The sequence below is a fragment of the Haliaeetus leucocephalus genome, unplaced genomic scaffold, assembly GCF_000737465.1.
Source record: "Haliaeetus leucocephalus isolate CR32 unplaced genomic scaffold, Haliaeetus_leucocephalus-4.0 Scaffold217, whole genome shotgun sequence".
Lineage (NCBI taxonomy): Eukaryota > Metazoa > Chordata > Aves > Accipitriformes > Accipitridae > Haliaeetus > Haliaeetus leucocephalus.
Genome location: NW_010972653.1, coordinates 6,426,277 through 6,450,915, shown reverse-complemented (window position 1 = coordinate 6,450,915; position 24,639 = coordinate 6,426,277). Strand labels below are relative to the sequence as shown.

The window sequence follows — 24,639 nt, the reverse complement described above, 5'->3', positions numbered from 1 at the left end:
GGCACTGTACCAGACCTGAAACAGTCCCACCTACTTGAGACGTGCTGGAAATAAGTACTCCCAAATGCAATGTTAAGTTGGGCAGTGGATGCAGCATCAATAATGCTGTAGCAGGTTTCTGCAACCAAATGGATCAGCAGGAATCAGTTCAATTTTGCCCAGTACTATTACTCTGTGCATCTATTGGTAAAGCAAACACTCTAAGTGAGACCTGAGGTGGTTGCAACAGGTTTCTTAGCTCCAGCTATGTACTGTGCAATAGAGACAGGCTGATTTCTGAACTGCACCCAGTGTAGGCAATATGGCTACAATAACTCGATGCAGAATTTAATGCCAAATCTGTTGAATCCATCCTTGATACCTGTTGCCTGCAGGCAACTGTGATATTTCTGTATCTGTGAAAGTTTTCTTCCTAGAATTCTCTCTCTCAAATGATACAGCTCTCATTAGAAAATTAAGAATATTTTTTTACTTAAGCATTATATGTTATCGTAGAAAGACATAGGTCATATTTCTAGAAATGACAAAGGTCATTTAACATAACCTTTTATTGCTGGTGTTATTGGTAGAATTGTACCGTCGTCTTCCTAGCAATCAAATTTTATTAGGTTTATGGAAATCAGAAGTTTTAGAGATTCTATTTTCATTAACATAACCCAGAGCTTGTGATAATTTGGTTAATGTTGAAATCACTACAAACAAGAGCAGAACTCTTTTCCTCAAAACACAGTAATATTCACTTTGTTCTCCATTTGTACAGTGTAGTACTACTCATCATTCACTAAGATCCTTTATCATAAAACCAGGAACTTAGATTAAAAGAGCTGAAGTAGCATAAAAGGTAATCCATTGTATTCAGGAGAAAAGTTCTACAGCACAGGAGCTGTAGAGAATAGGATTAATGTCATCTTCCAAGACCCTCCTTGAAGTGTAACGTAGGAAGCTGTAACTAGGGTCAATTTGTTAGGGAAGAGCTCAAAGGTGCACTGTTTCTTCTGAAAGACACCACTGATCTCTAATGGGTCAATGGGAAAGCTACAATTGCACACAAGTCTAGATATAAAGAAAAGAAACAAAACAAAAGCAGAAATACCTGTATAGTAAATGCAATGTTTTTCCAACTAGCTATTTCAAATTTTAAAAGCACTATTTGTCCTTTCCTAAACTCAGCCGTAGGTAGGGGAACAACTATTTATTGTCTCTTCAATCATTATGCTACTCATTATTTTATGAGCCAATAACCTTGCTTAGCAGTGGCAAGAAGTTCTCCTGAACTAACCCTCCTGTTTGCATCCCATCTTATCTAACAAACCTAATTTAATACACGAAATATGCATGCTGGATAGTACTAAAATATTTTTAAGTATTAAAGACAATATATTTGACATATCTGTGAAACCCTTACATTTTCCAGTTAGTCCTAGAAACTGTTAATAGTATTTGTTTCACAGAATCACAGAATGGTTGAGGTTGGAAGGGACCTCTGCAGGTCACCTGGTCCAACCCTTCCTGCTCAAGCAGGACCACCCAGAGCCATTTGCCCAGGACCATGTACAGATGGCTTCTGAATATCTCCAAGGATGGAGACTCCATAACCTCCCTGGGCAACCTGTGCCAGTGCTTAGTCACCCTCATAGTAGGAAAGTGTTTCACTAGCACCTGGTAAGTTTTCTGCCTGGCAGTTTTCTACAAGGGTCCACACCCTCATTATAAACATTCACAATACAAAGCCTGGAACAGAGAAAACATGAAATTTGATTCTTTCACAAAACCTGGTATTGGTTTTCACATCAACACAAAAATGAGATAAGGATACCGACATTAAGCTCAAGCTTTTGCCAGGCTATTTTTTTCCTGGTTAAAGATCAAGCCAATACTGAGTAAGGTCCAAGTTGCCCAGAAGCCTCATACTGTACAATAGCAAATGCTTGTGTAGAAGCTTCAGAACCTGGGGAAAAATAATATCCCCTGGTGATTTGTGGTTCATTGCTTGCTTTCTTTTAGCACTTGATGAATTTTACTTTTCAGATATTTGTTTCTGAATCCACATAAGCTTCCCTCGTCCATATGATACTGTTGCAGAGTTATGCACTTAACTATATGCAGTGTGATAAGTAACTCATTTTGTTTGTTCTGAATCAGTTAGCTGTAAGGCTGTTCAGTGTCTTTTAGTGTCTGTAATAGAAAAGACAGTAAATAATCATTCCCCATTCACTTACTACATGAAACATGATTCTATTAGACTTACATAAGTCCTTTTCCAGTTGTTTCCAGTTTTTAAACCTCAAAGATACCAATGTCTTGATTGTGTTTTGTTGAAGGAAAACAGGTCATAAAATGTTTTCATCAGTCCCAGACAACATTTAGGGAAAAAAGACTCCAAATATCCATAGCAAAAATGTAAAGGATACATACTTGGTTTTGCCTCGCAGTTTACCTGTTAAGATACCACCACTACGAGCTTTGTTCGCATTAGAGTATTACAAAATTGAAAAATGTTTTTATTATACCACTTCAAAATTAAAAAAATATAAAACTTCCTAAAAATGTCAACTGGAATCATTTGCCTCCCAAATGAAGTTAGTGAAACAACAAACAATTTTTTATTATTTTTTTTTTAAATACTACATAGAATAGTCTATGCTTGCACTCTAGAAGAGTTTGCTTCAGAAGGATTTTCAAAATCAACACATGGACTGACTTGTTAAATTTAGTTTACACACTAAAAGGTCTGAGTGTAAACTACAAGCAACGAAAACACAATACTGTTTACTATACACAAAACATGCCACACTTACCTGTCACTGATACAATATTTAGCAATCTCCTCATGGTCTGAGGACTGATATCGCTGAACCAATCCTCTGTAACCAACAGCTTGGTCAAATCAAAAGACATTTGGCGGGTAATGGTACGTTGTATCTGGCGTCTTCGGTAAGTATCCTGATAACGACACAAAAAAGCAAGGAATACTGATTAGTATTAAAAACTTTTATGTATTTGAAATACTTCAGTTTTACTTGATTATAAAGTTAGAACCTTTGTGAATATGTGTCTGTGAGGTTGACATGAAATACCATAAAAATATTTACGAGAATTTAATTCTGATTTAGCTGTGTAACGGTTGAACATGATTTCCATGTAAACCAAGAACTGGTAAGAGTTACACATTTTACTTGCATGCCAATTCTGAGAGAGCAAAATAGAGTGACACAGTGAGATATTTTGTAAAAAGGTTACTAATTTCACCATTGCCATCATCGTTTCCTACTGTCTCTACAAAAAGTTAATGCCATCCATTTACTAATTACATTTTAAAATTAAAGTGAACATCAGGTCCCTTTCCTACAAAACTCCCTAAGTCTCTACCCTATGGCAGCTCAAAAACCTCAGAATCCTCAGACTCTGTGCTGCTTTTCACTACTTCCTGGATGCCTTTTATTCAACCACTTTCTGATTTTACGTAAAGATGGAAAAACAGAACAGAAAGCAGGAAAGAAAGTGTGGTGGACGTGTTGCAGTAGAAGTCTAGTACTATAATATTCTGAATTCCTTGATTTGCTTAATTACTGCCCCTTGTTGCAGCACCCTGTGATCAAGTGATACCAGGCTTATACACAAAAATCCAAAATATACATACATACATAGATCATAATTACTACCAGCATGCTGTATCATCTCAGCATTCACAGAGTTGAATTTAAGTATTTGTGGAAAAGAACACTTCAGTGAGCAAGCAAACTTTTTTCCCTTTGATCGATCATCAATTTACTGATTTAAGAATGTACTTTTCTTACATGGTTTATGCTAATTTCATAAGAATGGTTTGGTTTAAGTCTTCCAAGTTGACATAATCAAAAATGTGAAAGAAAAAAAAAGAATAGAAAAGAAAAAAGTATTACCAGTATCTCCATTTAGTAAAGCAAACAAACAACTCCCCCCTGCCCCTCCCAAGCCCTAACAAACAAACAAAATCTTTCTCACCCGCCTATTGAGAGCAGTTTTACTACCAAGCTTGGTCATGTCTCCAAGACTGTTCTGAGAAACTCTCCTGTCAACTTCTTCATGCAATCCTACTGAAAGGAAAACAAAAGGCAGGCATTTTCTCCATTCATATACATTTGACTGATCTATAAAGTAACACTGATGATCTGCCAATTACTTAAATAGTTTGTTCCAAAAACCAGATTTTTGGAACATTGGTTTTGTAACTTTCATATCATCCTCCTGCATAACCTTACCTGCATTATCTGTATAAGGAATATCCCCATTGGTTGTCGAAGCTACCATCAGTTTTTTTGCATTACTAAGTCCTCGGCTATTCAGAAAAACAGGCAAATGGACTATGTTTCGCATGTAATCATGTCCATTTATGTTTGAATCACGTAGAACGCTGTTGAGATTCTGGTTAATAGCCTTTATAATAATGTGTGGGTCACTTGCAAAAATAGCAATAAACGGGCCTTTTGAAAACAAGACTCGCACCTGTAAAAAAGTAGACAGTACACCTTGTTAATAATAAATTAATAATTAATAGTAACCATGGATCATTTGAACATCTGACTCAACATTTTATATTCATTCCGTTCAAGTTATAAGCTTGAGAGGATGAGAGATATATAAAGATGTCAGTTTCTTCAACAGGAGATATCTAGTGTTAGGAACTTATCCACAATTAGAAATAAGCATACTTGATAAATTAGTGGTAGTAGTTACAGTGGAAGTCATCACCAAGAAGATATTACGCAGTAATGTCCTAGCCCCCACAAATATTTAGCATTTAAGTAATTTTCATCTAAAGTGCTTCAAAAGTATGAAAAACTCTCCAAACATTGTAAGTTTGTTTCAACAGGATATTAATTTTCAATAATTTACATCTGATTATTTCAAAACTTTCCACAAGTATTAACATTTACAGTCCTACTGAGATTTAATTTTCAACTTTTAAAACCTGTTGCTCTTAGTATTACAGTTATGCCTATGTACACAAACGTTAAAAGACTACAACAAACAGACTCTGCATACATGCCTTCTTTCTATAGAAAATACACAATAACTGTATGTATCTGAACTCATCTATGGAAGAGATCATCCAGATGATCCAGAGATCATCTTTATAAAATAATCCAACTCACAGTATCAAGCATCTGTAAAACTTTGTCCTGTTCACAAGCATCTAATCCATCAATAATTACAACAAGCCTCGTCTGGTTCTGAGTGAAGCTGTCAATGGTTTTTGCCATTTTGGCCATCAGTTCCACTTCACATTTCAAAACCTATAAAAATTAAAAGCAAAGAAGGAAAAGACATCTCTATAATACTTAAAACTCACAAAAACGCATATCATTACTTTTGCAGATTGCTACTTGTCCCAAAAATACTTCAATAAGATTACAAAAATAAACACTTTATAAATACCCAAAGTGAAAGTCCTAAAATGCCACTTTCAAAATTTTAATTTCCTATTTGCACAAAAATGTACAGAACTGCAAATTCCACTTTAATGTAACAAACTATCCTTATTTAAATTCCACTACAGTGGTATTTAAGAAGAAAGTAATATTTATGCACTGTAAAACAGTATTTCAAGAGTAAACAAAAGAGTATTTGTAGCTTCATTGAATCCTCAAAAATTGCTTTGCATAAAATGCACACTAAAATTTTCTATCTGCCTTCCAGCCAAGCAAATTATGCTATCACTTATTCCTATTCAGGATATGCAATCTGAAGATTTTTTTAAGTTTTTCAACATTAAGTTACACATTTAACAACTACCCTTAGAAACAAAGGTGGAATTCCCCGCCCTAATTTCAGCACGTAACAGGCAGACATTAAAATCTGATCTATTCATCACTAGATTCATCTTGAATGTGCACATTATGATGACATAAGTCATATGAATAACTCTCCAGAAATACCCACTTCTCTCCTTTGATTGCAAAGGGTGAACCTAACTCCTAAATAGCTAAAGTTATGCCAGATAAATACCACTCAAAAAACAATTGTCAAGAAACACAGTAGCAAGACACAGATATGGTCTTCTGTATTTCAAAAATACTTGCACAACATATTGTTATACAACGTATTAGCTGTAAACTATGGAGGTAACTATCATGATGCTAAAGCTTATTTTCAAATAGGAGCATATAGGATATTTGATGACAGCCTGATGGGTACATTTTTATCAGTTTAGATACAACCCAGCGAAAAAATAATATTTTGTATCATTTTTCATGAAATATATGAACTGTTTTGGAATGTTCTTCCAGTGCTATCATTCCTTTCTTAGTAAAGAGGTCTTGCAGACAGCCAAATTTAGCCTTGGTTTTTCACCTTTAGACTATTTTAAAAGTTATTCCTTCTAATCTTGTGGTCTAAAGTAAACTTTTACTAAATACTGATCATTTAGAACAACTGTTTTCCTAGTACCTTCCTCCCAGAAAAATAGAAAGTGAAAACTTAATCCAAACTTAACACTCCTGGTTGAGCAGACAGATCTCATACAGTAAGCATAACTACCAGTGGAACAGAAGTGTTCCCTTCAGTAAAAACTCACCAAGGCTCATTCTAATGTTGCAAGACTTGGCCTGATTAAATAAATGGTGCCCCATCTTAAGAAGGCTACAGGTTTAGGGTTTTGTTTCAATTCTTTTAATGGCCAATTCATATAAATGCTTACCTTCATGAACCCCTCGCTTTTCAACTTGTGAAGCTTGGAGGCAGCATTGTGAAGACGTTTTCTTTGCGAATTCAAAACTGAATCCATCACTTGCCACCATGTGCGACAATTCAAGATGAAGGCCAAACCAACAACACAGGTAACTGATATAAGAATAACATTCACTGTCATGTTGGCTGGTTCTACATTAAAAATCGCCAGCAGGGCAATCGCAGAAACAACACAAGACAATATGAACAGGAAAATCACAAAGGATGGGAGACAGCAAGTTTTCTTCCATTTCTTTTTACCTAGGAGACAAGTATTTGCTGTTAAAATGAATGTAAAATGTAATTACAGTTAGTACGAAATCTATTAACTTGCACACTTCTCATAAAACACTAACTTGCACAAAAGGTTATTGCAGTGTTACCATCCAGTCACAAGCATGACAAAAATGGTCTAAATTTGCCAAAATTCTTGGAAATTATGAAGCAGAGATATTCTTTTAATCTTCAATTTATTTCCATTGCTTCAAGAAATCCACACTGGATGGAAATGATCTTTATTAAATAGATTTCATATCAGTGGTATCATCCCTTTTGTGGCATCTCTTAGTAAAGTATATTTATGCAAGTAAATCCTAGGAAAACAGTATGGTAACTACTCCATTTTAAACAGAAACATGATACTTACATAATCTAATACTAATGGTGCCATTGGTGAACTAAATCAAAATTGCAAGCTACAACCTGAGACTATCCTTTCTTTCATGCTAAAACATACACAAACAAGGGAGGACTGCAGTATGTAAGGTTTGGACAGATCACAAGGGCCTCAGAAGAGAATATAGAACTCCTGACTTCAATTGGATTGATAAGAAAGAGACAAAGAGATATTGCAATTGGAGGTTAGCACAGATAAAGCAGTGATCAAAGAAATAGCTTTTTTCCAAAGCGGCAGCCTCTGCCTTTAGGATCTGTACACATCTAGTGGTGTACTCGTCTAGAAGATTCACATCTTCTGTACACGTTTGTTGATAACAAAGAACAGAACACAGCAATAATCTGATACAAAACGATGACAGCTAAAAATCAATATTTGAACTGGAACAGAAAAATCAAATTTTAAATATGCTATATGGAAAGAACATCCAAGGTTTATACATGGCCCATGTATGATTTTCTAGACCAGGGTATGAGCTGGAAACGTCTTTCATATTACTGACATATGTGACAGATAGGATTGTGATGCAGGACAAAGCAACAGAAATGCGTAATGACAGGAGTGAGGGGCAAGAAGAGAAGAATAACAGCTCAGTTATAATTACATTCAGTTATAGACATTTTGAAGTAGGGATGTAAGCTTCTTCTAGCTAGAAAGAGATAGCACTGGATTAGAGACTTAGGAATCATCAGCAATGAAATGGCAATTGAATAGGCTTGTCTGCAAGTCTACAGATGTAACAAAAATTAAAGATACAGGAGACTAAAAAGAAACTGATATGGAATTTCTATGAACATCTAGAGACAAGAAACCTATGACCCTAGACCTAACAAACATACGGAGACAAGGAGAAGATGTGCAAGATCACCAAATAGATAAAATTAAAAAAAATAATCAATTAGATATTAAGGAAGAGCACAGGAAGGCAAGAGAGCCAAGGAATACAAGATAAATGTAAGATTACTAATGAAAGGGAAAAAGTGATTACTGCAAATAATCACAAGAGCCAGCACTACACTGACATTCTCAAGTCAATTTCAAGAGAAATTACAGTACCTTGAAAGCTGTTTCACTGACGTTAAGGAGAACTGCAGAATGTCTAATATGGAAATAAGGGTGAAAAACTCCACATATCACTTTCATAAAGAACATCAGTGAATTTGACAAAGAACAATGAAAAGTAAATTGTGTTCAGCACGTAGCATGGTTTTTTCCACCCTCTGCAAGACAGGAGAGTCTAAACATTTCCCTTTGTGACAAGAGACAGCATCTAACAGATTCCTCAATTTCTGGTCAGGGTCAAAATGAAATGAGAAGTAACTGACTGAAACTGAACTCAAAGCAGAAGTAAGTCCTCTATGAATTGAAAGTTACCCTCAAGAACTCCCTTTCTTCATAATATCATACTCTGTTTGGCACATTTTTTTTTCAGAAATCTACAGATGTACAAATGGCATAGAAGAAAAAACACTTGTTCCATTTGGATCAAGTAGGAATATTTCATCCCATCTTATCAGCACTGATCACAGCAATTTATGGCTTTGGACCAACACGCTCTATACATTTATTATTTCCAAGAATAAGTAGTGGTCACTCATAAAAGCTCTGAATTAAAATCCTATCAACTAAACAGAAACTTCTTTTAGCAATACACAGAAGTATACTTTTCCCTTTATCTGACTCACACACAATGGCTTAATTGCTATGGAAAAATATCACGCTGCATCTAAAAGGATGTAATATAAATGCATTTCCACTGACACTTCTGAAAACTATACTTCACAAAAGATATTCCTTTATGATATTAATAAAATGAAGATGAGCAAAGAAAACAGGGCATTTCTCTCTCCAAAAGAATAGAAAGAGTTTTCTGTTCTGTATGAATTTCTGCATGGCTACAACAGTTTCTAAAAAGAGCTTACAATGTGAAAAACAGAACCTTGATAACGGAGCATTGAAATGGAATAATCAAAAATGTCATTCAGGTAATAAGAACCTTGTGTATCTTCTGTCTTGAAAACTCGAAATAGCCTTGTTGCTAAGAAACCAAATTCTCTTTCACATGCATCAGAGAGGGTAGCAATCATCTCAGCCAATGAAGTTTCTCCACCTACACTGGACAGTCTATTGTAGTCCGTAAACAAAAATCTGAAAGAGAAAAAACATGTATTTTGTATATTTCAGAAAGCTTTAAATATTTTCTGGCAACCAAAACAAAAATATTCCTGTGTCTCTACAGTTGAAAGTTTTTTCAAGTGGCACAAAATGTAAAATATTTAAATACTTAAATTTTTTTAAACTCTACATGGAATTTAAGTATTTATTTATTTCTTCTCCTGTTATCAACCTCTTCTTTGCCCCACTTCCTATTCTAAAATTTGATTTCTTAAAAAGATAAAAATGATCACATGCTAATGGCACCTCACATGGCAGTAAAAACATAAAAATATCTTTATGATGCCAAAACATAATATTGACAAGTGTTTTTAAAATTGCATTCTGAGCTATTTTCAAATGTTTATGGAGGATTAAAAAAATAAAATACGGAAGAGTAAGATCACATAGAAGCACCATCAGGTTAAAATACAGGTCTCTAAACAATAGGAATAAACAAAACTATAAAACACATGGCACAAATTTTCTTGCTTTCAGGTAAACTAGAAACTTTGAGCAGTCTGATGCTCTACTTACAGGAAAAAAAAAAAGGAAAAGAAAAAAAAAAAGAGACCTTAACAGAAGTAATCAGTGAAACAAGCGTTAAATGTAATACACAGTAAGCTACACCAGAAAACTAAATTCTTATTTTGTCTGTTACAAATTTTTATTAGGATGATAGTCAAACCCCCTAATACTAAAAAGCAGTAACTTTCATCAACTTTGGCACAGAGGTTTTCTTGAAAACACTACTATCTTCTTCACACTGAAAAATGTAAGTACATGATCTTCTAGGGCTATTATTTTTCAAACAGGTTATCTCAACAGCTTTTCATAGGAAGATAAACATGCACATTAAAACGCAGTTTGAAAAGTATCAGAGTGAACCTGAATTATTAATTCAAGAGTAAATAAATGAAATAACTAACCTGACAGGTAAAGCTTTAGTGGTTTGCTCTGGTAATTCTGGTGGATTCACAAACATGAGTTTGAGAAGCAACTCTAAATATCCAATATGTCTTGCCAACCTTGCACTTAACACCCAGGCCCAGTTCCAGCTCTCACCTTCTCTTCGGCCACCAAAGTAAATTACAGCTAAAATATTAAAAATTTTAAAAAAGTTGTTATGGCTCTATTTTAATCAACATTCACAACTGAAAGAACCATGAAGTTTGAACAGATATGGCACAGAGTTGCGTAAAAGGAGTTGAATGTATTTTTAACAGTTATGGCTAAAAATGAGAGTGGTAAGAGTAACATAATGAAGTTAATATACAAAATTCTCCTTTGCTTTCAAGAATGCCCCCACACAAATCACATCCAAAACATAAGGAAAGGGTCTGAAGTGATCCTATTTGCTACAAAAACATTCAGTATTTTTTCTGAATCACAAAGCATGTCTACAAAACAATAATGAATTCCAAAAATAGATAAAACTTTCCCAAACTTCATATAAAATAAGACTTACTAAAGAAAATGTAAAGAACTGCTAATAAGCTGAGTGACACCGCTATTCCAAGCTTTGCATCCACTGTGAAAGCAAGCAACAAACCCAAACCTCCACACAGCAAAAGTGTGAGGAATACAATAAGCCAGGAGAACTGAAACAGAGGTTCAATCTGCTGTCCTGCGAAAGTCTTCATTTCATCTAAAACAAAAAGACAAAAGACCAGTTAACATGTTAAATCATTCCAGAACAGAAAGCAAAAAAAGTATTATAATGATCATCTTTGAAAAGAAACACTTTTTCACTAGACTGTATAACTTTTCCCTATTACTGATCCAAAAAAAAAAAGACAACGATGCTTGAATTCTTCTTCAAACATTAGTGCAAATAAGTTTTCATCCATGCAATGAATTAAACCATTTAAATACATAATAATTGCAGTTTGCTGCAGATTTTCTGCTTTTAAAGGCATATTAAAAGCCATGCCATTTCCTATCCTCCTTCAAAATTGTAAAAAGTATTTTATGACAGCAATAAAAATAAACCCACCATATCTGTCAAAACCCCCCCCCCACCCTAACACCAAAACCCCCATCATTGAAATCTGGACCACATTTCTCAAATAGTCAGATATAACAGTACAATGTAAAAGCTTCAGTATTTATTTCTGTTTGTTGATTCATATCTACCAAAACAGGAATTCCTGAAGAAACTTATTTAGGATCTATTGAATAAGAAACATTAAATACACAATCTAGAATAAAAAGATGAATGAAGAACAGGAAGAAAATACTGAAAAAGTGTTTTAAAAATGTAAGAGCTCATCAGCAATAAACATCACAATCAAAAATGCACATCATTTTTTCTTTATGACAGGAGGCACAAGGTGAACAAAATGAACGCAGAGACCCCATTTTGACTAATATAAAAACTTTTAAAAACATAGGAATCACAGAAAGTAAGAAACATCAAGACTGGTAAAAATATTTTGAATTATACTGAAACATCTCAGAAAAACATCCTGTACATAAGATGCCTATCTGCACTGTGAAAAATATTGACTCTCTCTGTGTTTGCCTGCCCCTGTCATTTCAGAAAGTTCAAAAAGCCAAAAGTAAACAAGGATATAGGGGAAGAAAACTAGAAACAGAAAATACACTACAGAGAAAAAATATTAATATCCTGAAATTTGGTCTTAAACTTCAAAAAAAAGTAAGATGATACATAGGAGGCACAATAAATAAATACTGCAGCAAAAGGTCTGAACCCAATTTGACACACAAACACCCCCAGCAAGGCATATTTCAGCAGCCATACTTTCAGCAGCACCTAAAGGGTAGATTCACTGCTACAGGAAACCCAGAGGACAACAGCCAGCAACACTCAAAGACTGTCTTGACATTGTATAAATGAACAAAGCAACCAACAGATAAACTGACCATGCTAAAATTTAAATCCTTTCATTACAGAAACAGAGACTGGATACATTACATGGACCAATGGCTGTTGCAAAAGCTAGTAACTCCCATGTGATGCTTTTCATAGATAGATTTGAACCTGCAGAAAAGGCTAAATTAACCTCTACCTTCCAGTTTCTTGAGCAGAAAAGATTTTCCACTTCCCCACTGTGCATATAAGCCTACACAGATAGGTGGCTGCATGGTTGGTTCACTCAGAATATCAGCCAAAGCACTGCTGTACAGATCGTAACCCAGCATGTCACCGTCAGATTCCGTGGGAGACAAGTGTCCTGTAATAAAAATACTGTGTTATAGAACTCTGCTTTAAGAAATCTCTTCAATATGACAATTTTCATACAAAAAAATCAGGACAGGTTCGCCTATATTTGTATAAATACTCCTCCCGTATAATAGCTGTTACTATTGGCACATTCTTGTTCAAAGAATTTTAAATCATCCACATAAATGTTATGTAATTATCAAAACCATTAGAGCTTACCACAAAAGACTCAAACAAAATCCCAAATCAGAGCAAGTCAAAGAAAATAATTCCTACATAAGCAAGATCTAAGTAAAAACAAAACTATCAACAGAAGTCACACAGTATCCAATGTCAAAAGTAAAAGGTACATTTGACCTTTGTTAGGCTTTTAAATGGTGAATGTTTTTGCCAACTGATTTTTTTTTAAGGCTCTCCCATTAGTTGCAACATTTAAAAAACTAAACAGTTACCACTTTTCCATACAGAATTGAATAGACTGGATTCTCAATATACAAGTGATTACAAAAAAATATAAAATTAAATAAATAGTTGTACTTACTGGCTCCAAAGATCTGTGTCAAAATACTCTTCTGGTGGCTACAGTCAATATTGTAAGGTGTTTCTCCTGTTTTGTTGGGTCTATAAAGCAATCTACCATCTTTTGGATTTCTTAAGAGTAATTCAGCAAGTTTACGGCTTCTTCCACGAATGGCAATATGAAGTGGAGTATCTCCTTTCTGCAATTAAGTGAAAAACTAGTAATAGCTAACATGAATTCCTAAGATTAGGAACAGAATATATGTCCCACATCGTTTCAGATGTGGTATTTACTTGAAATACCTCTTAAGGTATTCTCAACAGTATTAACACCTTCAGCAAGCATTTTTTCCCCTTGAAAAAGCATTACAAAAGTTCCAGAAAAGACCTGTGAGAAGGCAGTTCTTATAACGCTAAATCTAAGGCACTATCTTCTTTCTTAAACTTTTATAATAACACCTTAAGGTTCATGAAAACAGTAGTCTCTATTTACAAACAAATGTCTACTAGCAAATTCAGAGACTTCTTTGGAACAAGAGATATTGCTTGTTAGAAGTATTTCAATGTCTGCTGAGACGTCTCCAAAAAGCTTTCTGGTAAAAGTTTCCTTATTACATCAAATCAACATTATTACTTATTTGCCCTAAATATAATACTAGGAGGTTAAAAAAGTATCAAATAAATGTTCCTATACTTAAAAGGTTTACAGTCAAAGTAGGTAATGCATAAGAGGACAGCAATAAAGCATTGTATTTGTCCTTGGTGTTGCCTAGTTTAGTGTCTATTAAGCAAAAACAAACATCAGCAACAAATAACCACCATTCTCTATGCTCTTTTTCAAGTGTATTAAGAATCAATACTCTTATCTGTGAAAGTTTTATCCCTGACCTGGAATTTTTTCTTTTCATATTACTAAAAGTACCCTAATACAAACAAAAAATCAATATATTAATTGTGGGAATTAATTTATATTTAAGTATTCTGATCTATTTAATTATTAAGCATACAGGAGACTAAGCATTTAAGTATTATGGTCTATTTAATCATGAAGCATATGGGAAGCTCTCTTTCTGTATTAGCCTTGACAGCTCCCTACAAAATTCTGCTGCAAAACTAAAATTATTAAATACACTAAACTAAACAAACAAATATTCTTTACCTTGTCTACAGCAGAGACCTTAGCTCCTTTATCCAGAAGAAGCTCTACTATTTCAATATTTCTCATCTTGGTTGCTTTTATAAGTGGTGTTTCTCCATCCTAAAAGGGAAAAGTAGGCCTAACAAAAAGATCTTCTCTGTATACTCAAAAACAAGCAAAAACTAGTGATAGTGTAACAAATTAAATCCCTAACTTTTAAGGGAACTTTTTAATTAAATATGTTACTGTGCAAGTAACAACACTTCAGTGCATGTTATCAAAAAGTATCACAGACCCCATATTCTAGATTGATTAGAATCACAGAACAAAATACACTTCTGTTAATAACAGTGTCAAACAGAGAAAGACAAGACTCAGATATAATACAAAGTATTTGAAAAGAGACTCACTGAAAAGGTATTTCACTGCTGTACATACTACTTCCTCTATTGTTTTTATTCCTGCATATGCAAGAAATGGTGGGCTGAACTTTCACGCTTAGTAATATCAGAGACTTCTTTCCTCAGTTTCCAGTAGCACCTGCTCTCTACTCCTTATTGCTGGTCATGTCAGTGATGCTGAGGTAAAGTATCCACACTTTCCCTGCTATCGAGTTTTAGTAGTAGGTGATGTTTATCAACAAAATGGATATTACCATTGCTGAAAATACATTCCGTGTCTCAGAAGAATTTTTTTTTTAACAGCATGCAAAGCACCAACACTTCAAAAAAACTGAATTTGGTATTATGATTTTAACATCACATAGGAGCTGAGAAAAGAACAGATGTTAAACAAAGCATTCAGTTAAAGTTCTAATCATTACCTTGGTACATGTTTCAGTATCAGGGTTGCACTGCAAGATATCCCTCACCATTGTAGCGTTTCCTTTCTCAACTGCCCAATATAAAGCAGTCTTATTATCCTGAAAAAAGGGAGTATTAAATGTTAACAGTACTTTCAGTTGGATTAATTTCAAAAACTGTATATAAAGTACAACCACTATATAGAAAACAGCACATAATACAGAAAATTTTAGCACAGCTCAGGGCAAAGGGAAACACCACCAAATCTAGTTGGCACAGCAGCAGAACTTTGGGCCGGGGGTAACGGAAATCGGGCTAGAGAACACAAATCTATTTTAAAAACTTGTGCAAAATATATTAAGAGCTTTAACAATCCAAGCAGATTCAACCTGCCTTGAAACAGTTTCCAAAACTATACATGAGTATTCAGTTGTAACTCAAATACACAAGTTTTCTAATGAAATAAACCAACTTTTTCCAGAGTGTTGTCTTTTTTACCCCTATTATATAAGTCATGTTTCTCTGCAGCTTTTTTTTTTCTCTCCTATTAGAACATGGAAATGCTAACCACTTCCAGGCCTTTAAAAAAAATTCCATGTTTGTCTCAATTTTACAGTATAGCCTAATAAAACTGTTGAACTGGTTGGCTGGCCTAAAAACAGGCTATGTGAGCTGGAAAGCTGTAAAAGTAGATAGACGTGAAAGTCAACACAAAGTACCAGAATGCAGATCAGCCATACATTGTACCACTGAACCAGGGGGAACAGTTGATAGTTGCAAATCTGCTTGTGTCATTTTTTTTTTTTTTTTCCCCAGTGATGTATGCTATACCAGGAAGTTTCCATGCCTGTAATCTTTTTGTAGCCTAGTGAATGCACCATGACTCTTTCTGTTTAATGCACACTTGTGTAGAGACATTTAAGAAAAGCCTCTGAACACACACCTGCTTCTAAGCAGGAATGTCAAAATCCCACTGGCAGCCTTTTCACTTGCTTCTTTCATTTGCAGCTCTTCCTCTCCCACCCGGCTTCATAGCAAACTGAGTTTAAAGTCCTTCTTGACAGTTTAACAAGCCTGGTCACTAAATTTTCTTTCCTCTCTGGTCACCTGGCTTTCATGTCCTCTGTCCTTCAGTCAGGTGGCTTCCAACAAGACACCAGCCTGAGGAAGCTGCCTCCTCACTAGCAACATCAGCTGCACAGCCAGGCACTTGTCTGCCAGATGCTCCCAGCTGGGCCTTCCCTCTTACCAGAAGGGGTGAGGGCAACACAGCCTGAGCCCCCCCACTGCCCCAACACTTGCTCCCAGGGCCCTGTAGTCATGTTTTATCTGCTCAAGGTCTCCCCTGACTAGTGTCCATATGAATGAATGAGCAGCAAGGAACACAGTTGCTGGAAGGCTGGACAAGACTCAGCAGTCTTTCTGGAACATCACAGATTTGGGCAGGCAGCAAATCTCCCCAGAACAGGTCTGGCTGGCAGACAGGTGCTGCAGTGCCAAACAGCAGCGGAGTTGCTAAATACTAGCGCTCATCACCGTTTTTTATATACTGCTGGTCGTAATCTGAAGAGCATAGCCAGAACCTTCCTCTGATGGTACTCACTCCTGCTGTGTCAACAAGGCCACAAATGTATTTTCGAGATTAATCACTGCAAATGGCTATACAGATATCCTCACACTGCCAAAAGTCACAAGCTTCCCTGCCCCCAAGGAGGTTGGGTCCTCTTGCTGTTTTTGTATTGCTTTGGTCATATCAAGACATTGAAAAGCTCCAGATTTTCAGACCCATGTCAGCAAGAAGCTGAGACACACAATTCCAGGTTTGCAATGGCAGGTTAGAGGAAGAGATCCAAACACTACTTTTTCCCCAGACTAAAAGCTTCTTGGCTTCTCAAAAAGGCTCTACATCAATAGCAGGCACTGAATCTTTGCAGCTCTTGGTGACGAGTTAGTTTCATGTTCAAACTCGGCAGAACATATGTGCCTGCAAGCAGAGTGATTTGAATAGCTTCAAGCAAAAGAAAGCAAGCTGAATGTAACAATAAAAAGTACCATGCTGAGTAAGAGAGCTTTCGGTAGAAAACATGGAAATCACTGACAACAACACTGCTTAACACAAGAAAGGAAGTTAGCGAAGGAGACAAGAACCAACCAAGCATAGTGACAGAACTGCACTGACAACAGATATAATCTAAGGTGTATCATTTTTTAAGATATTGTTATTTAAAATATTAAGTATTAAAATAATAATACTAAGGAATTTTTAAAGTATCTCATTATTTTAAATCTGTTCAGTAGTGCAGATAAAGTGAATTCAATTCACATCTTTTGCTTTTCAACCATTATACAAATTAACTGAAAAAAATGCTGCTTAAGTCATTACAATTACATATGTCTTGTATCTTAAAATCTGCACAGCAACATGACATATTTTTAATGTTTGATGGGAATCCAATTTTCCTACAGAGTAGACTGAGCAAGATTTTAAAGCCCTGGTTTTAGAAACATGGTATAATTGTTTGGTATTCGAATTCACATCCTATTTAAGAACTACTCTAACATTTACATTGTTGTACTTACCTGACCTCTGATATCTATATCAGCATATTTATGGAGCAGGGCCCTCACAATTTCAACATGACCTCCTCTAACAGCCCCAATCAGCACTGTATCTCCACTCTAGAAAAATTGTGAAAGAAAATTGAAGATGAATTAATTCTATTTAACAAAAAGAAATGTAACACAGAATAACTTACAGCCTCAAAAGATACATTATGCCTATTTACAACAAGAAATCTGCACTCATTTTAAAGATACAAAAAATAGTTCTATCTCTGCAAAAAACAGCTATATAGAAGAAAAAATTCTGGACTTTTTTTTTTTTTTTTTTGCAAAGGGATGAAATATTATATATTTATGGCAAAACAAACACCCCCAAAACAGGTCCATCTTAAACCACTCTCCTAAAACATAACAGCACAAATTAAAATTAATAACGAATATGAAGAAATCCAGCTGTTCTCTACATTCATAGGAAGACCAACCACTCACAGTAATAACCTCTTTACAATCAGACAAGAATGTTGGCTGTCTCCTTTAGATGTTTCACAGCTGACAAAAGATCTTCAAGAATTTTAAAGAATTTTATCCCTTTTTTTTGTGCAGATTTGACTGCTATCCTGTTTCTATAAACTATGCTGTTACAAAGAAAAGAAGCAAAACGCTGATTTTATCTCAAATTGATCAAAAGAAAAAACATTTTGCTGTGGTAAACGGAGTTGCACATACGTAAAACAAAGTTACAATTCTGCTTAAGGCATCTGATTTTAACACACGTAAGGATATGTTGAAATGTCAGAAAATGAAATCCTGAAACTACCTAATATTTCTTTTATGATGAAACAGGAAATATAAATAAAAGCATAGCTAAATCACAGCTGCGGAACTCAGTTAGAAATCTCAGTAGTAGTAGATCCCCTATCAATCACACCCATTAGAAACCTGGCTGCAAACCAAGAAATTTTCCTTATCAAAACCTGCTCTAGCATCTGAAACTAAGACTACTTCATTGTTTGATGTATTTTTGGATTACAGTCAGCTGTACTGGAAGCTGTAATTTATCCTTCCTAAAGGCACAGGAATGCAGACAGTTGTAGAATTTTGTGACAGAAGAGGTGGGAAGGGAGATTGCAATGTATTTTCTTAAATATTTGAAGTTTTGCTTTGATACATGCCTCAGATCAAATTTGTTGTCACATGCAACACTGCAGCTCAGTACATAACCATCTAAGAAATGCACTAAGCTGACAGCTGAAATATAGGAAAATACATCCAAAAATCCTTTTAAAATTATGAGGCAAATAGTAGGAGGTTTTCCTCTCTTCTCTACAGCCCCAAGCAGTTCAATTTAGGTATTGGGAATTCAGCCTCAAAACCCTATTACTGCTCTGAACTAAAACACTGAACTTGACAGAGGCCCCTAAGTTTAGGTATCTAACCACCTATAGCCCCAAGGGTGCAGTGCTTGGCCTGCCTCTGGCACTTCAGAAAAAAATGACTATCAAGAGGACACTGCAGAAAATCCAAGGCACCTATATAAGAAACCAAATAAATCCCTGAGTGGCTAGCAAGTGGATTCATGCTCTGGTCACTGCCCGTACTACATGCCTCTACTGAACAATGCAATCGCAGCTCAGGTACACAGCACACCTTTCAACAGTTACATTTACATGTCAACCCAGAGCCGGTGTCTTCCTCTAATATATGCAAGTTTCCTACTAAAAAGTTTCATTGTAAAAGATAAAGGTAGATGCTGAATGAAATATATTCTTTTTTATAATATCCATTGTTTTACAATGTTAAGAGTACTACCACGCACATTAATGCACAAAAACCCCACCCCAAACCTGCAAGTTAGTTCAGTATTAGTCTTGTATTACACATATGACAAATATACAACCATAAATCATTTCCATGCCCTGTGGAAACTCACAATTCAAGAATCTCAAAGAAAAAGAGTAGTTTCTGTACTTTATCCTTTACCTACACATAGCAACATTTGCCACTTAACAGGCTTGTAAAATAGCAATACATAAAAATACCCCTAGATGGCAGAAAAATTAGAAAGCCAGAAAAATCATGTACCCACAAATTCGCGTACACTGGTATTTAAATATATATTATTATTACATGTATATAAAACCACAATTATGATGAATATTTACTCACTCTATCAGGAATGTTCACATAAGTTCCAGCATCAAGAAGATCCTGCACAATTTCAGTATGTCCCTCCTTTGATGCAATCATCAAAGCTGTATTTCCATCTTTATCTGTTAAGTTTACATTTGGGTTCCTTTTCAGTATTTCTTTTACTGAGTCCGTATAGCCACCCTTCACTGCTACAATAAGTGCGGTCATAGAATTCTTTAAACAGAAACAACAGATTTTATTGTACAGTGAATACAGAAATCCTCATTATATCAGCAGTTTAAATAACAAAAGAACACTCACTGACCTTACTTTCTTAACCACCCAAATGTTACTTCAGTTTTACATTTTAAAGTGCACCTGCTATGCTTTTTTAAAAAAAGAAATAAACCACGTACTATAGGAGAGAACACTTCAGATGCAAGCAGTATAGCTCAGATCAGTTTATTCTAACTCCTGAATGTCGCATGCACAGTAAAATAATTTTCTTGTCATATGGAACATAGTATTATCAGAGCACCCAGGTCTGCCAATACTGCTCACAAAGAACTTCAGAAATAATTACATGAATACCAACATTTGTCCTAATTTTCCACTTAACTTTTACTGACTTTTTTTTTAATTTTGACAAGCATTTTAAGTGTCTTGTATAACAAAAAAATTAAAATCTGTTTGTCCTGGTTTCAGGTGGGGTAGAGTTAATTTTCTTTCTAGTAGCTGGTATAGTGTTATGTTTTGGGTTCAGTATGAGAAGAATGTTGATAACACACTGATGTTTTCAGTTGTTGCCAAGTACTGTTTAGACTAAGTCAAGGATTTTTCAGTTTCTCATGCCCAGTCAGCAAGAAGGCTGGAGGAGCACAAGAAGTTGGAAGGGGACACAGCCGGGACAGCTGACCCAAACTGGCCAAAGGGGTATTCCATACCATGTGATGTCATGTCCAGTATATGAACTGGGGGGAGTTGGACTTCGGGGGGATCGCTGCTCAGGAACTAACTGGGCATCGGTTGGCAAGTGGTGAGCAGTTATACTGTGCATCACTTGTTTTGTATATTCCAATCCTTTTATTATTATTGTCATTTTAGTATTGTTATTACTATCATTATTAGTTTCTTCCTTTCTGTTCTATTAAACTGTTCTTATCTCAACCTATGAGTTTTACTTTTTTCCCAATTTTCTCCCCCATCCCACTGGGAGGCGGGGAGGGGAAGCAAGTGAGCAGCTGCGTGGTGCTTAGTTGCTGGCTGGTGTTAAACCACAACACTGTTTTATTTAAAAACAATATGCAGCTGAAAACCTCTAAAAAATGTCCAACTTCTGAAAAGGCACAACAGCCATTATTATTTTCAAAAGATGCTTTGTGTTTAATTTATTTTTCAAATAGCACTGAGGAATAAGTTGTTTGACATACCAGGCTTGGGTACAGAATTAATTTTGACAGTGTTAATCTTCAGAGAACAGTAACCTAAATTAATTTGTGTTTATTAAAATTTACACTTGACATAATGTGTCAACTGTCAATACAACTCCCTAGTTACATAATATTTTTATTAAAAGGCACAAAGAAGTTTAAATAATCCTTACATGTAGTTTGCAAGTAGATGGAAAATAATGTACTCCAACATCAACATTTCATCTTGTTTCATGCATTTTTTTGTATTTGTATTATAAAACAGGACACACAGATGTATGTACCCACACACACCTTATCACTGGAAGAAGAACGGTTTTTTTACTTACAGCTCCTTCTTGATCAACATCAGCTCCCATCTGCAGCAAGTATTTCACACACTCCAAATGACCTTTCCTCGCTGCCCAAACCAGTGGGGTGGTTCCATACTGCAAAAACATTTATAACATTTTATTGTATTGTTCTCTGTATTTAGAATCTCCTACAATCTAGTATTCATCCTATACTTTATTGCTTAGGTTTTTACAAAGATGTGAATTAACACAAACATTTGAAAAGCCATTTTAACTTTTTCTTTGTAAATGATAGCTGTAAGAATTATTTTTCTATGCAACCTAGGATAGCACGGTTTCCAATATCATAGAAAACAGAAATATGCCCCACTGAAATAAATGTTCACAATCACCTTCAGCATACTACAGAAAAACCTCTTGCAAGTATAATGACTTACTCTAGCACACTAATACAAATCTCATGGGCAAAATATAACAGTGGGTGTTTTTCCAATCAAAAAATCATAGATTTTTATTTCTTTAATAAAACTTACTTTTACAAAAAATGTATCAAGCATTAAAGAAATTAAATATTTTATTAATATAACTTACTTTGTCAGAGCAGTTCACTTTAGCTCCATGTTGCAGTAAGAGATGTACTATATCTGAGTGGCCCCGTCCTGCTGCCCAAATAATTGGATAAACACTGTATTGCTTAGAATAAAAAAAAAAAAACCACCACACCATATGAAATAAAATCAGTCTTAATTATTTTTCATGAACAATATTGATCATAATGCTCCAAGAGACAATAAACCCATAGAAGAAGGAATATACAGAAATAAATCTAACTACATAGCAGTAACTGTTGCCTGGTACGTTGTCTAGATGACATCTAGCAAGACATCTCCTGTTCTGAATCAATTTTGGTTTATAACTCCATAAACAAAGTTTAAAAATTCACATCCTCACCTTAATATAAACTTTTACAACGTAAGAGAAAAGCAACAGATATGCAATATCAGGACTGCAGATCAGTCATATGTCATGCATGCAGAAGCTGCATATGCAAACCAGATGAAATCAACAATCAGAAAGGTAAGTCACTAGTGTTCTTTCTTGATTGTTCACTGTTGCCTCAAACACCAGAGAGCCAACAGTATAAACAAATTGTTGACTCAAGTTTCAACGTGCCTATACTTTTATAGAAAATGCTTATAAAATGAAATAAACCTCAAAAACTTAGTTTTTTAATTCTCCTCTCACACATGTATTGTACATATTAATCTAACCCATTTGGTAACTATTATGAAACAATTATTGCTTTGAAATTGCACATATTAGTTACTCTATTAACTTCTACTGGAGCAGAAAAATGACAATTGTTATACAAGTAGCATTAGATACACCACTTATCTTTTCTATTATTTCCTCTCCTGCTAATTTGAATCTTATTAAGAGCTATACACTCATTTGCTTTAATTAAAAAAAATTAAAATTAATAAAAAAACCCAGTGGCTGTCATACAGATTATTAAAGCAATCCCTTTCTACATAAATTATAGTGATTAATATTATATTGCAAAGAATGCAAAATGTTTAATCAAGATAATAAGATGAGGACACAAGTCAGGACTTCAAACATTTGGGAAGAAGGGGCATCTAAGACTAAAACTTACCATTCCTGTGATGTTTGGATTTGCTCCTTTCTCAAGCAGCAGTTTAGCTACTTCTGTACGGCCTTTATATGATGCCCACATCAGGGCAGTCCATCCTCCCTGGCAAGCACAATTCAAAGAAATGTAAAAACTGAAAAATACTCTTTAGAAACCTAGTTAATGACTTCTATTTCATTTTGTATTGGTCCTAAGACTATTTTGCAAGTCCAAAACGTAGTAAGGGTTGACTACACAACCTTCTAATCCTACTTATGTAGGATAAATAATAAGCACACTTATGAAAGCACTAATTTCCTGCTGTATGCAAAACTTGGGAGACTATCATGTCCTAAATGTTCCTGAATTTGCTGTAAACACTCAATTCAGACTTCAAGTGCATACAAATCAGATCACCGGACAAAAAGAAGACTACCAAAAAGAAAGCACTATCTTAAAACAGAAGTCTAGAATCCAAATCAATTAACATGGAGGGTTTACTTTTGATCTGTGTAACAGACAGCTGCACTTCATAAAGGAACTATGTAATGATTTGCTTCTTCACTAAAAAGAAGCAAATCCTGTGTCCTCTTAAGGGAGTAATAAGAGCAATTCATTTCAAACTGCATTGGTGTGTTCATTTCAGTTTGTAAACCAGGAGACAACAAGGTTTCGCTACCTAAGGCATTTGACAGGTCAGGTAACCAAAACTAATTTTAAAATAACAGTATGCCTCTGATAATTGTAAGCACAATTTTTATTTGTTTCTTCATAATACACCTTGGGGGAGGTAAAAGATCCCTCTCAGACTGACACAGGCCTAGAAATCAACCACTGGCCATGTGGATGTATTTAACATTACACTTGCGAAAAAGCTAGATTAGTAGGACATGGCAAGATGCCTCAGCCTTCAGACAGAGTGGAACTTCAATTAAAGGAAGCACTCGAATTCTCCCCTAGTGATTTTCCATACTCAAGCAGAACAAAATCAGCCCTTGCAGGTACCTAATTCCCTCTTCAGTCAATGGAGACAAGTCTCCACCTCTTCAGAGGCATCTAACCTCCTAATCACGTAAGTAATTTCTGTAATTCTTTAGGTGGACTGGACTATAGCACCCACCTTCCCATACAAAAAATCTGGCAAGATGAACGAAAACAAATTCCAGGATATTGAGAATAAAGACTGCTATACAAATAATCACAGTTGTCCAGAGAAAAAGTAAATACAGACAGGTAACTTCTGGGAAAAGATAACATTTATTTTACCAGAATACTTTAAAAAAAAATGCCACCACCACAAAAAAAAAAACCAAACAACAAAAACCACCCCAACAAAAACACAAAAAACAACACCCCCCCCCAAAACCCCACCCACACAAAACACACCCAAAAATCAAATGGTTCTT

The 24,639-nt window shown here is 35.1% G+C and overlaps 1 protein-coding gene across 3 annotated transcripts in view; it reads right to left on the bottom strand.

Annotated features, from left to right (window-relative positions):
* KIDINS220 (kinase D-interacting substrate, 220kDa) overlaps positions 1-24,639 on the bottom strand; it is an 80,385-nt gene that overhangs the window by 40,538 nt on the left and 15,208 nt on the right. For all 3 annotated transcript variants that reach the window (XM_010566696.1, XM_010566697.1, XM_010566698.1), the window contains exons 5-21: positions 23,258-23,356; positions 22,192-22,293; positions 21,637-21,735; positions 19,914-20,111; positions 17,766-17,864; positions 15,206-15,304; positions 14,404-14,502; positions 13,267-13,444; positions 12,571-12,735; positions 11,007-11,186; positions 10,468-10,633; positions 9,381-9,532; positions 6,680-6,969; positions 5,136-5,276; positions 4,242-4,485; positions 3,985-4,073; positions 2,799-2,943 (exon numbers count right to left, since the gene is read on the bottom strand). In XM_010566696.1, the coding sequence (XP_010564998.1) occupies positions 2,799-2,943; positions 3,985-4,073; positions 4,242-4,485; positions 5,136-5,276; positions 6,680-6,969; positions 9,381-9,532; positions 10,468-10,633; positions 11,007-11,186; positions 12,571-12,735; positions 13,267-13,444; positions 14,404-14,502; positions 15,206-15,304; positions 17,766-17,864; positions 19,914-20,111; positions 21,637-21,735; positions 22,192-22,293; positions 23,258-23,356 (2,545 nt within the window). The remainder of the gene's footprint in view (positions 1-2,798; positions 2,944-3,984; positions 4,074-4,241; positions 4,486-5,135; positions 5,277-6,679; positions 6,970-9,380; positions 9,533-10,467; positions 10,634-11,006; positions 11,187-12,570; positions 12,736-13,266; positions 13,445-14,403; positions 14,503-15,205; positions 15,305-17,765; positions 17,865-19,913; positions 20,112-21,636; positions 21,736-22,191; positions 22,294-23,257; positions 23,357-24,639) is intronic.